Source organism: Chiloscyllium punctatum, chromosome 16, assembly GCF_047496795.1.
Source record: "Chiloscyllium punctatum isolate Juve2018m chromosome 16, sChiPun1.3, whole genome shotgun sequence".
Lineage (NCBI taxonomy): Eukaryota > Metazoa > Chordata > Chondrichthyes > Orectolobiformes > Hemiscylliidae > Chiloscyllium > Chiloscyllium punctatum.
This window is the reverse complement of record NC_092754.1, coordinates 16,296,491-16,308,513: the sequence shown is the minus strand read 5'-3', so window position 1 is coordinate 16,308,513 and position 12,023 is coordinate 16,296,491. Positions and strand designations below refer to the sequence as shown.

Here is a 12,023-nt window from a genome sequence, read left to right as displayed (position 1 = left end):
TTAAGTGGATGCCTTATCTATCCTCCTAGGACAGACTTAGCAGTACAGCAGAAGAGTCCTCATCTTGTGCTGGCCAGTACAGTACTATCCCGCAACTAAAATCATTAAAACTGATAATCTTGTCATTTATCTCATTCCTCGTCTGGCCACTATCACATTATTGCTTTGAAACTGTTATAATTCTTTGCCTGCCATTAGTGGTTGCAAATCAAAAGTAACAAATTAGTTGTGAAGAGCTCTTGGGGTCATAAAAGATGCAATGAAATATAATTTACTTATTTTTTCTATATTCCTGCACCCAACCCTGCAGCAGTATTCAGATTTCATTAATGTGGAGAGAAAAACCTGTGTGTAGGCAGACAGTGCTTCCACAATAGCTCCTGCATCACATGCACTGGTTTGGATTCATTATTACTGGAAAATTAACTGGATATTGCAATCGTTGTTGTTTCCTAGGAGTTAGAAATTAAATGTGATGTAGTTGACTCTTTTATTTTGCTCTTGTTTTATTTATACTTCTATTCAAATTGTTGGGAAAGTTATAGTCCAAATCACAGACTTAGCTCAATTCCTAACTTTGTTATAGAGTCATAGAGTCAAAGAGATGTACAGCATGGCAACAGACCCTTCGGTCCAACCCGTCCATGCCGACCAGATATCCCAACCCAATCTAGTCCCACCTGCCAGCACCTGGCTCATATCCCTCCAAACATTTCCTATTCATATACCCATCCAAATGCCTTTTAAATGTTGCAATTGTACCAGCCTCCACCACTTCCTCTGGCAGCTCACTCCATACACGTACCACCCTCTGTTTGAAAAAGTTGCCCCTTAGGTCTCTTTTATATCTTTCCCCTCTCACCCTAAACCTATGCCCTCTAGTTCTGGACTTCCTGACCCCAGGGAAAAAAGTTTGTCTATTTATTCTATCCATGCCCCTCATAATTTTGTAAACCTCCTATAAGGTCACCCTTCAACCTGTGATTTGTGGAATACCCGGAATGAGAAGACTAGAAACCTAAACAATACTAATTTCCTAACAATACTACGCTCCAGGGAAAACAGCCCTAGCCTGTTCAGCCTCTCCCTATAGCTCAGATCCCCCAACCCTGGCAACATCCTTGTAAATCTTTTCTGAACCCTTTCAAGTTTCACAACATCTTTCTGATAGGAAGGAGACCAGAATTGCACGCAATATTCCAACAGTGGCCTGACCAATGTCCTGTACAGCCGCAACATGACCTCGCAACTCCTGTACTCAATACTCTGACCAATAAAGGAAAGCATACCAAACGCCTTCCTCATTATCCTATCTACCTGCGACTCCACTTTCAAGGAGCTGTGAACATGCACTCCACTCTTTGTTCAGCAACACTCCCTAGGACCTTACCATTAAGTGTATGAGTCCTGCTAAGATTTGCTTTCCCAAAATGCAGCACCTCGCATTTATCTGAATTAAACTCTATCTGCCACTTCTCAGCCCATTGGCCCATCTGTTCACGAACCTGTTGTAATCTGAGGTAACCTTCTTCACTGTCCACTACACCTCCAATTTTGGTGTCATCTGCAAACTTACTAATGTACCTCTTCTGCTCACATCCAAATCATTTATGTAAATGACAAAAAGTAGAGGACCCAGCACCGACCCTTGTGGCACTGCACTAGTCCAGGCCTCTAGTCTGAAAAACAACCCTCCACCACCACCCTCAGTCTTCTACCTTTTGAGCCAGTTCTGTATCCAAATGGCTAGTTCTCCCTGTATTCTGTGAGATCTCACCTTGCTAACCAGTCTCCTAGGAGAACCTTGTCTAATGCCTTACTGAAGTCCATTTAGATCATATCTACTGCTTTGCCCTCATTAAGTTTGTGAGACATGATTTCCCATGCAGAAAGCCATGTTGACTATCCCAAATCAATCCTTGCCTTTCCAAATACTTGTACCTCCTGTCCCTCAAGGTCCCCTCCAACAACTTGCCACCACTGACATCAGGCTCACTGGTCTATAGTTCCCTGGCTTGTCCTTACCACCTTTCTTAAACAGTGGCACCATGTTAGCTAACCTCCAGTCTTCTGGCACCTCATCTGTGACTGTCAATGATACAAATATCTCAGCAAGAGGCCCAGCAATCACTTCTCTAGCTTCCCACAGAGTTCTAGGGTACCCCGATCAGGTCCTTGGGATTTATCCACCTTTGTGTTTCAAGACATCCAGTACTTCCTCCTCTGTAATATGGACATTTTGCAAGGTGTCACCATCTATTTCCATACATACTGTATCTTCCATGTCCTTCTCCACAGTAAGCAATGATGCAAAATACTCGGTTAGTATCTCCCCATCTCCTGCAGCCCCATAAAAAGGCTGCCTTGCTGATCTTTGAGGGGCCCTATTCTCTCCCAAGTTAGCCTTTTATCCTTAATGTATTTGTAAAATTTGGATTCTCTTTAATTCTATTTGCCAAAGCTATCTCATGTCCCCTTTTTGCCCTCTTAAGTATACTCCTACTGCCTTTATAATCTTCTAATGATTCACTCGATCTATCCTGTCTCTGCCTGACATATGCTTCCTTCTTTTCCTTAACCAAACCCTCAATTTCTTTGGTCATTCAGCATTCCCTATACCTACCAGCCTTTCCTTTCATCCTTACAGGAATATACTTTCTCTGGATTCTTGTTATCTCATTCCTGAAGGCTTCACATTTTCCAGCCGTCCCTTTCCCTGTAAACAGCTGCCCCCAATCAGCTTTTGAAAGTTCTTGCCTAATACCCTCAAAATTGGCCTTTGTCCAATTTAGAACTTCAACTTTTAGATCTTGTCTATCCTTTTCCATCACTATATTAAATCTAATGGAATTATGGTCGCTGGCCACAAAGTGCTCCCCCACTGACACCTCAATCACCTGCCCTGCCTTATTTCCCAAGAGTAGGTCAAGTTTTGCACCTTCTCTTATAGATACATCCACACACTGAATCAGAAAATTGTATGTATTGTACACACTTAACAAGTTCCCCTCCTTCTAAACCCTTAACACTATGGCAGTCCCAGTTTATGTTTGGAAAGTTAAAATCCTTTACCATAACCATTCTTACAGATAACTGAGATCTCCTTACAAGTTTGTTTCTCAATTTCCCTCTGACTATTCAGGGGTCTGTAGTACAATTCCAATAAGGTGATCATCCCTTTCTTATTTCTCAATTCCACCCAAATAACTTCCCTGGATGTATTTCCACGAATATCCTCCCTCAGCACAGCTGTAATGCTATCCCTTATCAAAAATGTCACTCCCCCACCTCTCTTGCCTCCCTTTCTATCCTTCCTGTAGCATTTGTATCCTGGAACATTAAGCTGCCAGTCCTGCCCATCCCTGAGCCATGCTTCTGTAATTGCTATGATATCCCGGTCCCATATTCCTAACCATGCCCTGAGTTCATCTGCCTTCCCCGTTAGGCCCCTTGCATTGAAATAAATGCAGTTTAATTTATTAGTCTTACCTTGTCCCTGCCTGCCCTAACTGTTTGACTCTCTTCTGTTCTCAACTGTACCACTCTCAGATTGGTCTCTTTCCTCACTATCTCCCTGGGTCCCACCCCCCACCTTACTAGTTTAAATCCTCCTGAGCAGCTCTAGCAAATTTCCCTGCCAGTATATAAGTCCCCTTCCAATTTAGGTGCAATCCATCCTTCTTGTACAGGTCACTTCTACCCCAAAAGAGATTCCAATGATCCAAAAATGTGATTCCTTCTCCCATACACCAGCTCCTCAGCTATGCATTCATCTGCTCTATTCTCCTATTCCTGCCCTCACTAGCTCGTAACACCAGGAATATTCCAGATATTACTACTTTTGAGGATCTCCTTTTTAAATTCCTACCTAACTCTCTCTAATCACCCTTCAGAATCTCAACCTTTTTCCTTCCTATGTCATTGGTTCCAATGTGGACAATGACCTTTTGCTGGCCCCTTTCCCCCTTGAGAACATTCTGCACCCTCTCTGAGGCATCCTCGATCCTGGCACCAGGGAAGCAACACACCATTCTGATTTTTCGCTGCTGGCCACAGAAACGTCTGTCTGTACCTCTGATTAGAGAATCCCCTAACACAATTGATCTCTTGGAACCCGACGTACCCCTCATTACATTAGAGCCAGTCTCAATACCAGAAACTTCGCTGTTCGTGCTACGTTCTCCTGAGAATCCATCACCACCTAAATTTTCCAAAACAGCATACTTGTTTGAAATGGGTATAGGCACAGAACACACCCGCACTAGGTACCTACCTCTCTTACCTTTCCTGGAGTTAACCCATCTCTGTGACTGTGTCTGAGAATCCCCCAGCCTCCCCTTCCTACAACTGCCATCCATCACCTAAATTCCTTCTTGCTTCTAACTGTCTTTCCAACCGATCCATTCTATCTGATAAGATTCACAACCAACAGCATTTATTGCAGATATAATCTGCAGTAACCCTTAAACTCTCTTTAAACTCCCACATCTGACAAGAAGCACATATCACTCTACGAAAGGCCATTTTTGCTCCTTCATAATCTACAGACCCAGAAAATAACACCGTCTTATTCCTCTACAAAACACTGCCCCAGGTTTGATTAATAGTTACGGCATATATTTTAAGTTTAATCAAGAGACATATCTCAAAAATACATAATCAAGAAAGAACCCACTCTACGCACTACTGCAGACTTTCTGTAGACCACTTAAAACAATTAACTTACCTGATTCTGTGCTGTGAATTTCTCCCACACAGTTCCTCCAAGATCAGTTATGAATTTCACTGTTTGTTAATTTTCCCAGACGCACTCCGATGTCCAGTGATACATGAATTCAAACAGCAAAGGCAGTACTGTGCAGGTTCACTCTGGTGTCAGTTTCTTTTTCTTTTTTTCTCTCTTTCTCTCTCTCTCTCTCTCTCTCTCTCTCCCTTCTGCATTGACCTCACCATGTGCTTCCTTTGTCTGTTCTTCTCCCTTTTAAAACTGCTGTTGTTTTGATTTTTTTTCCCAAAGTTCCAAAACAATGCAACAGCATATAAAACAATAATTGCTGCTCCTGGTATTCGAGGAAATTACCTCCAGTACCTAAAATACCTCAAAAAAAGGAGCAGCTGTTCCAGCCAGAAATTTTTCCATTTGAAGTCCTGAAGTATACAATAAAGCACATGCTAATTCCTGACAAAAGGTATTCTATTTTAGTCAGGGGAAATGCATGTTACTTGTTATTGTATCTGGTAAACAGATGTGGGTACAGATGTGCTTTGGAGTATTCCAAGTGAGAATTCATTAATGTTTAGTGGTTCTTGGCACAAAACATGAGCAACATCTGGCGCAGCCCTGATATATGTCCCACTTCTGGTGTAGACTGTAACTTGTTTGTGATTATCAAATTAGCCTGTTTGCGGTCCATATATCTTTTCCAGTGTTGGCTGATCTTGAGCATTTTATGTCTCTGCTGGTGTTTCTTAATGTTTGATTGCAGTTGTGTTCATTTAATATTTTGCAGGTGAAACAGAGGGAGAATGACATAGCATTGAAACATTTTCAGAAGGTTGTGCAGGCGTTGGAATCACTTAGCATGGAGGAGCGGCAGTTTGCACTAGTGAAAGGTCTCTTGGCAGGAAATGTCTTTGACTGGGGAGCCAAAGCTGTTTCAGAGTAAGTTGGAAAGAGAGCATTGTTGCACTCTGTCATACTTTAATTAATTTGCAAAATTTTGAAGAATAGAGGAAGATTTGTTTCTTGAAGTGCTGTCTTGTGCCCAAGTTTTTAATAAATTTTTGTCCATAATTACCTTGATGCTGGTTGGTTCAGGTTTCACCTGTACTACCTAAGTTCCAGCTAGGGTCATCCAACTTCTTGGAGAGCAAGAGGTTTCAGTGAGTTAGTTTTCTACTGACATGATACAGGCTGTTCTTTTACTCGCAATTATTTTGTTTTCATTTTTTGAGATCTTGGGACATTTGTCGCTGTTCAGCATTTACTTGTAGGCATTCTTAATGTCTTAATGTCAGGTGTTCTGCAGTCTTTTTGACTGTGGAGTGAAAGGAGGCATCAATTCTGACATAATTTGTCATCTATCCTGTGACTTTCGCAGCAGGGGTAATGTCACAGCAATCAGCAGCAGGAACCCTGGCCCATGGGATTTGATTTCTGTTGCAGTCCTGGGAACTGTTGGTAAATTAAGCACCAACAAAGAACAGAAGCTGGCTCACTGTCAGATTAGATGCTGTTCGTACATACAAATACAAGTTCTGATGATAGAAAAGCACTGCCTTGCCATATTCCAGGAACAACATTTGGATATTCTCTTCAAAAGCATTTTCTGGTTACAATGTACCTGTTTGTGGTAAATCATGTTTTTCCCCCCCACATTTAGTGTCCTTGAAACAAATTCAGCATTTGGCTTTGAAGAAGCAAAAAAGCGCTTACAAGGTAAGGAACCATGAGGCATTGTACGAAATTAAAGTTTTTCAAATCTGCAAATGAGATTGGTATCCTTTGTGCCAGGGATTGACTTTAGATATTAGGGGAATCTCTAAATTAATTAAAATCTAAATTAAGTTATTTAAATTACTTACTAATCTAGTAATCTTCATTTTAGCCTACCTGCCTCCCCAAATGCTCCAGAAATGGCTGCATCACTCTGCAGTACAATTCCATGGGTAATGTTTGCTCACCAGCATACTCATTTCAAGTAGCAATTCTTCAACATTTTGGGGGATTTCAATGCCCACCATTAAGAGTGGCCTGGCAGCATCATTACTGACCAAGCTGGTTAGGTCCAAAAGGATATTGCTGCCAGACTATGTCTGCAGCAGATGGTGAGGGAAGCAACCAGTGGGAGAAACATTCTTCACCTCATCCAATCTGCCTGCTACAGATGCAACTGCTTATGACAGTATTGGTAAGAGTGACCACGCCCAGTCCTTATGGATACAAAGTTATAGCTTCGCACTAATAATATCTTGCATTGATTGTGGCATTATCACTGTGCTAAATGCGACAGACTTCAACAGATCTAGCAACTCAAGACTGGGATCCATGTGGACCATCAGCACCAGTAAAATCAAATTCTGACACAATCTGCAACCTCACGGCCTATTGTGTCTCCCACGGGTATGACCATCAAGGGAGGAGATCAACCCTGGTTCAATAAAGAGCACAGGAAGCCATATCAAATTAGGAGCTTACAAATTAGCTTTCAGTCTGGTGAAGCTACAATACAGGAATATTTCCACGCCAAAGAGCATAAACAGAAGAGACTGAACTAAACAAGCAAACAACCAACAGATTAGATCAAAGCTGTCCAGTTGTGAATAGTGGTGGACAGTCAAACTACTTTACAGAGGAGGCAGCTCCACAAATAGCACCATCTTTGGTGATGGGAGAACCCAGCATATCAGTGCAAAACATGAGGCTGAAACATTCACGATAAACTTCAGCCAGATCAATCTTGACCTTCTTCAGAGGTCCACAGCATCACAATTGCCAATCCTCAGCTAATTCAATTCACTGAACCTGATATCTAGGAATGGTTGGAGGCCGTGGATACTGCCTTGTCAATATTCCGGCAATAGCATTGAAGATTGGTGCCCCAGAACTTGTCGAGCCCGGAGCCAAGCTGTTTCAACATAGCTACAATATTGGCATCTACCCGACAATGTGGAAAATTACCCAGGTACATCCTGCACGCAAAAAGCAAAACAATTACTACCACATCAGTCAGTCATCAGTAAAGTGATGGAAGGTGTCGTCAATAGTGCTATCAAGTAGCATTTGATCAGCAATAACCTGCTCACTGACTCCCAGTTTGGGTTCCACCAGGGCCATTTAGCTTCTGACCATATTATAATCTCGGTTCAAACATGGCCAAAAGAGCTGATTTTCCAGAGGTGAGGTGAGAGTGACAGCCCTTGACGTCAAGGTCACATATGATCAAATGTACCATCCAGGAGCCTGAGCAAAATTGGAGTCAATGAGCATTAGAGGAAAACTCTCTGCTGGTTGGAGTCCTATCTGGCACATAGAAAATATAGTCGTGTCCCTCATCCCAGTCCGGAATATCTCTACAGGTGTTCCTCAGGGTCGGGTTCTAGACCCAACCACCTTAGCTGCTTCATCAATGAGTTTCCCTCCATCGTAAGTTCAGAAGTGGGGATGTTTGCTGTAGATTTCAGTGTTTGCCACCATTTGCAACTCCTCATTCTGAAGCAGTCTATGTCCAAATGCAACAAGACTTAGACAAGTGGCATTACCATCACTGAATCCCCCAATATCAACATTTTGGGAGGTCTTCATTGACCAGAAACTGAACTACACTTGCCATATAAGTAAAAGAGCAGGTTAGGTTCTAGGGATACTGCAGTAAGTAACTCATCTCCTGATTCCCCAAAGCCTGTTTACCATCTACAAAGTACAAATCAGGAGTGTGATGAATACTCTTCACTTCCCTGGATGTGCAGCTCCAAGAACACTCAAGAAATCTGACAGCATTCAGTGCAAAGCAGTTGCTTGATTGAGCCACTTCACCAGTTCAGTTGCAGCAATGTTTGCTATCTACAAGACTCACTGCATGAATTCACCAAAGGTCCTCCAAACTCCCAAACCCATGATCACTTCCATCTCGAAGGACAAGGGCAGCAAATATGTGGGTACACGACCACCTGCATCTCATGCTACTTGCCATTAGGAATATATCACCATTCCTTTGCTGGGTCAAAATCCTGGAATTCCCTCCTAAATGGCATTGTGAATCTACTTACTGCAAATGAACTGCATTAGCTCACCACCACCTTCTCAAGGGCAGCTAGCGACAGGCAGTAAGTGCAGGCCCAGCCAGCGATATCCATGTGCCACAGGTGAATTTGAAACAGAATTGCAAGGAGGGGTATAGATAGAGATGGAAAAGAAGGATTCTATCCTAAGCTAATTCAATTAACCTCTCCACTACAAAGTTAAATCATCTCAATGCCCCACTCACCCACCCAAATCCCTTCAGAAAAATGTACAGACTATTAGTATGGTGTGCATCTTTGCCAAGATAAATCAATTTAATCTTTCTGGTGGAGCTCCTGACTCCTGCCAAAGTATCTCCTTGTATGAGGATTACCATTTCCTTTTTGTCCTTGAGACTGATGTTGGAGATTGTCATTGTTGTCACAATACTTGGTCTGATGCTGAAGTTTCCCTTTAATAAACAGTGGGAGTCCATTTGTGAAGAATTTGATTTAATTAACTAACAGAGATGTATATTTCTGTATTTCACAGCACGCCCTTGGTTGGTGGATGCATACAATGACTGGTTAGAGCGTCTTAAGGTAGGAATTTTAGAAATATTTTAATCATATGTGTTCCATAATAAAGATACCATGGGTTAAATATTGGATATAATAATGATACCTGGAAGTTTATAATATTAAAGTGAGTTAAATAAGTATGCAGAATCTAAATAATTCTTTGCAGTTGATCTGGCTAGTTCTAAATTTGTAAAATAACATAGTTTTCTAACTCTTGTGCCTCCCTATCACTTACTGTGTTAAATATCTATCCAAGTCTTAAATTTGCAAACACAGGCTGCCTCCCCTATGTATCCATATGATCTGTTCCATTTATTCATCTTCTTTAAACTTCTATCCCATCAGTAAATGCAAAGCTTGACCATTATGTAGAAAACGTGCACGCGTTACATTTTTAATCAAGCATGCTGTGGTACATTTCCAAGAAGACCCTACATTTATACCCATATTCAAACAAAACCACTAACACTTGGCACCATTAGTGAATGCTCCATAAATGGCTCATATTTATTTCAGCTGAGTTGTTGCCCTTAATTGTATTCTGTAGTATACAGAAGTGGAAAATGTTGCCTGACTTGTGTGTCGATGTTACAACTATTTGTGATACATGAAAAGGGTTTGCTTATGCAGAATTGAAATTAGCATATAGGAAAGTGAAAAAGTTTCTTCAAAATAAATTGCAGGAATGTTCATGGAAGCTGACTTGATGGACTCTCTTGCTTGCTGAATGATTCACATCAAGAAGAGTTTGGCCAGTAATTTACATTCCCTCAAAGTAATTTTCTATGATTTGGTTCCAGGTCTTCACAAAAACATTTTGCTTTTTAAACAAAGACTTGAGTTGTGTTTTTATAGCTTTCACTGTCCTGGGTTATATTCTTATCCATCCCTCAGGAGCCAAAAAGCTTCCATTAACTACTAATGTACCACACATGAGATTTATTGCCTAAACCATTATCACAAAATTTACAGTGCAGGAATGGGTTGTTCAGCTCAACTGATTTATGCAACTTTCATGCTTCACACAAGCCTCTTCCCACTCGTTTAGAGTCCTAGAGTGATAGTGATGTACAGCATTGATGTACAGCATGGATACAGACCTTTCAGTCTAACTTGTCCATGCTGACCAGATATCCAAAACAAATCTAGTCCCATTTGCCACCATTTGGCCCGTATCCCTCGAAACCCTTCATGTTCATATACCCATCCAGTTGCCTTTTAAATGTTGTAATTCATTTAATAATTATAGTACAATCACTTACACCTTACTTGTGTATTTATAAAACTTGCCCTTACATGCATAAACTAAGGAAAATGATGTTATAAAGGCCTTTTGGCCCTTCATCTTGTCCTTTGGTTTATCAGTTCGTCTGGTCTAGCATACTGTTGAACTACATATTGAATACTGCTGTTTCTTTCACTTGCACTCCTTTACTAGTTAGATTGTTTCAGGCATAAATTGCAGTATGAATAGACAAAGCTATTTTCAAATTTGCATCCTCTAATTATTATCAGCTAGACTAGTTGTGAATAACCTTCTGGATTTGTCTTGTCAATGCTGTTTAATGTATTGAGTACCTCCATGCAATCTTCCATTTTAGCCAATTGCTCCCTCAAGTATAAAACTCTAGCTTTTCTGTCTTTTCCACTTAGCACATCTATTTTACACTTTCAATCAAGCTTGATCTACTCTGCAGCCTCTATAGAGCATGCTGGCCATAGAGTGCCAACCAAAATGCACTGTCTTGACACGTTCACTCCTCTGATTATCGTTCTCTTTCCTGAATAATTAACCTTCTCACATATTCTCTCTTGTGGGGTGAGCCATAATTTCACACTCCCAAAGGTATCTTATTATTATCTTGCCTCAACATATGGTTCCAAGTTCAAATATTTTATTCCAATTTTTTTTCTAGCATTTTGGAAAAGGCACATTCTTTTCCTCAACAGTTTTTGTCACCCTTTTATGTCCATTCAATTCCCTAGCCCCGAATGCCTCATCTTCACCATGGACATCCAGTTCCTGTACATGGCCATCTGCCATGGCGAAGGATTCCAAGCACTCCGTTTCTGCCTCTCCTGCTGACCCAACCAGTACCCATCCACCGACACACTCATTCGATTGACGGAACTGGTCCTCACCCTCAATAACTTCTCCTTCGAATCCTCCCACTTCTTTCAGACCAAAAGGGTAGCTAAGCGCACCCGCATGGGCTCCAGCCATGCCTGCCTCTTTGTCGGATACATGAAACATGTCCATCTTCTGCAGTTATACTGGCATCATTCCCCATCTTTTTCTCCGCTGCATAGATGACTGTGTCAGCACCACCGCTAGCTCCCACGAGGAGGTTGAACAGTTCATCAACTTCACAAACACCTTCTACCATGACCTCAAATACACCTTATCTGTCTCGGACACCGCCTTCCCCTTCCTGGACCTCTCCAATGACCGAATCAACGGACATTTACTTCAAACCCACCAACTCCCACAGCTACCTTGTCTACCCCCCCCAAAAAAAAGCTATCCCTTACTCCCAATTCCTCTGCTGTATCTGCTCCCAGGAGGAGAAATTCCACTACAAGACATCCCAGATTTCATCGACCACAATTTCCCCTCTCATGGTCAACAATGCCTTCCACTGCATCTCCTCCACTTCCCGCACCTCCGGCCTTTAACCTCAACAAGAATAGAACCCCCCCATCCACCCAGTCCTCACCTT

General features: G+C 41.7%; 1 protein-coding gene across 7 annotated transcripts in view; it reads left to right on the top strand.

Annotated features, from left to right (window-relative positions):
* The window catches only part of pank4 (pantothenate kinase 4 (inactive)), a 69,059-nt gene that overhangs the window by 41,335 nt on the left and 15,701 nt on the right, over positions 1-12,023 (top strand). For all 7 annotated transcript variants that reach the window (XR_011962691.1, XR_011962690.1, XM_072586300.1 and 4 more), the window contains 3 exons: positions 5,511-5,662; positions 6,384-6,439; positions 9,275-9,324. Coding sequence is in view for 5 of the 7 variants with exons in the window: in XM_072586300.1 (XP_072442401.1) it covers positions 5,511-5,662; positions 6,384-6,439; positions 9,275-9,324 (258 nt within the window). In the remaining 2 variants the exon portion in view is untranslated. The remainder of the gene's footprint in view (positions 1-5,510; positions 5,663-6,383; positions 6,440-9,274; positions 9,325-12,023) is intronic.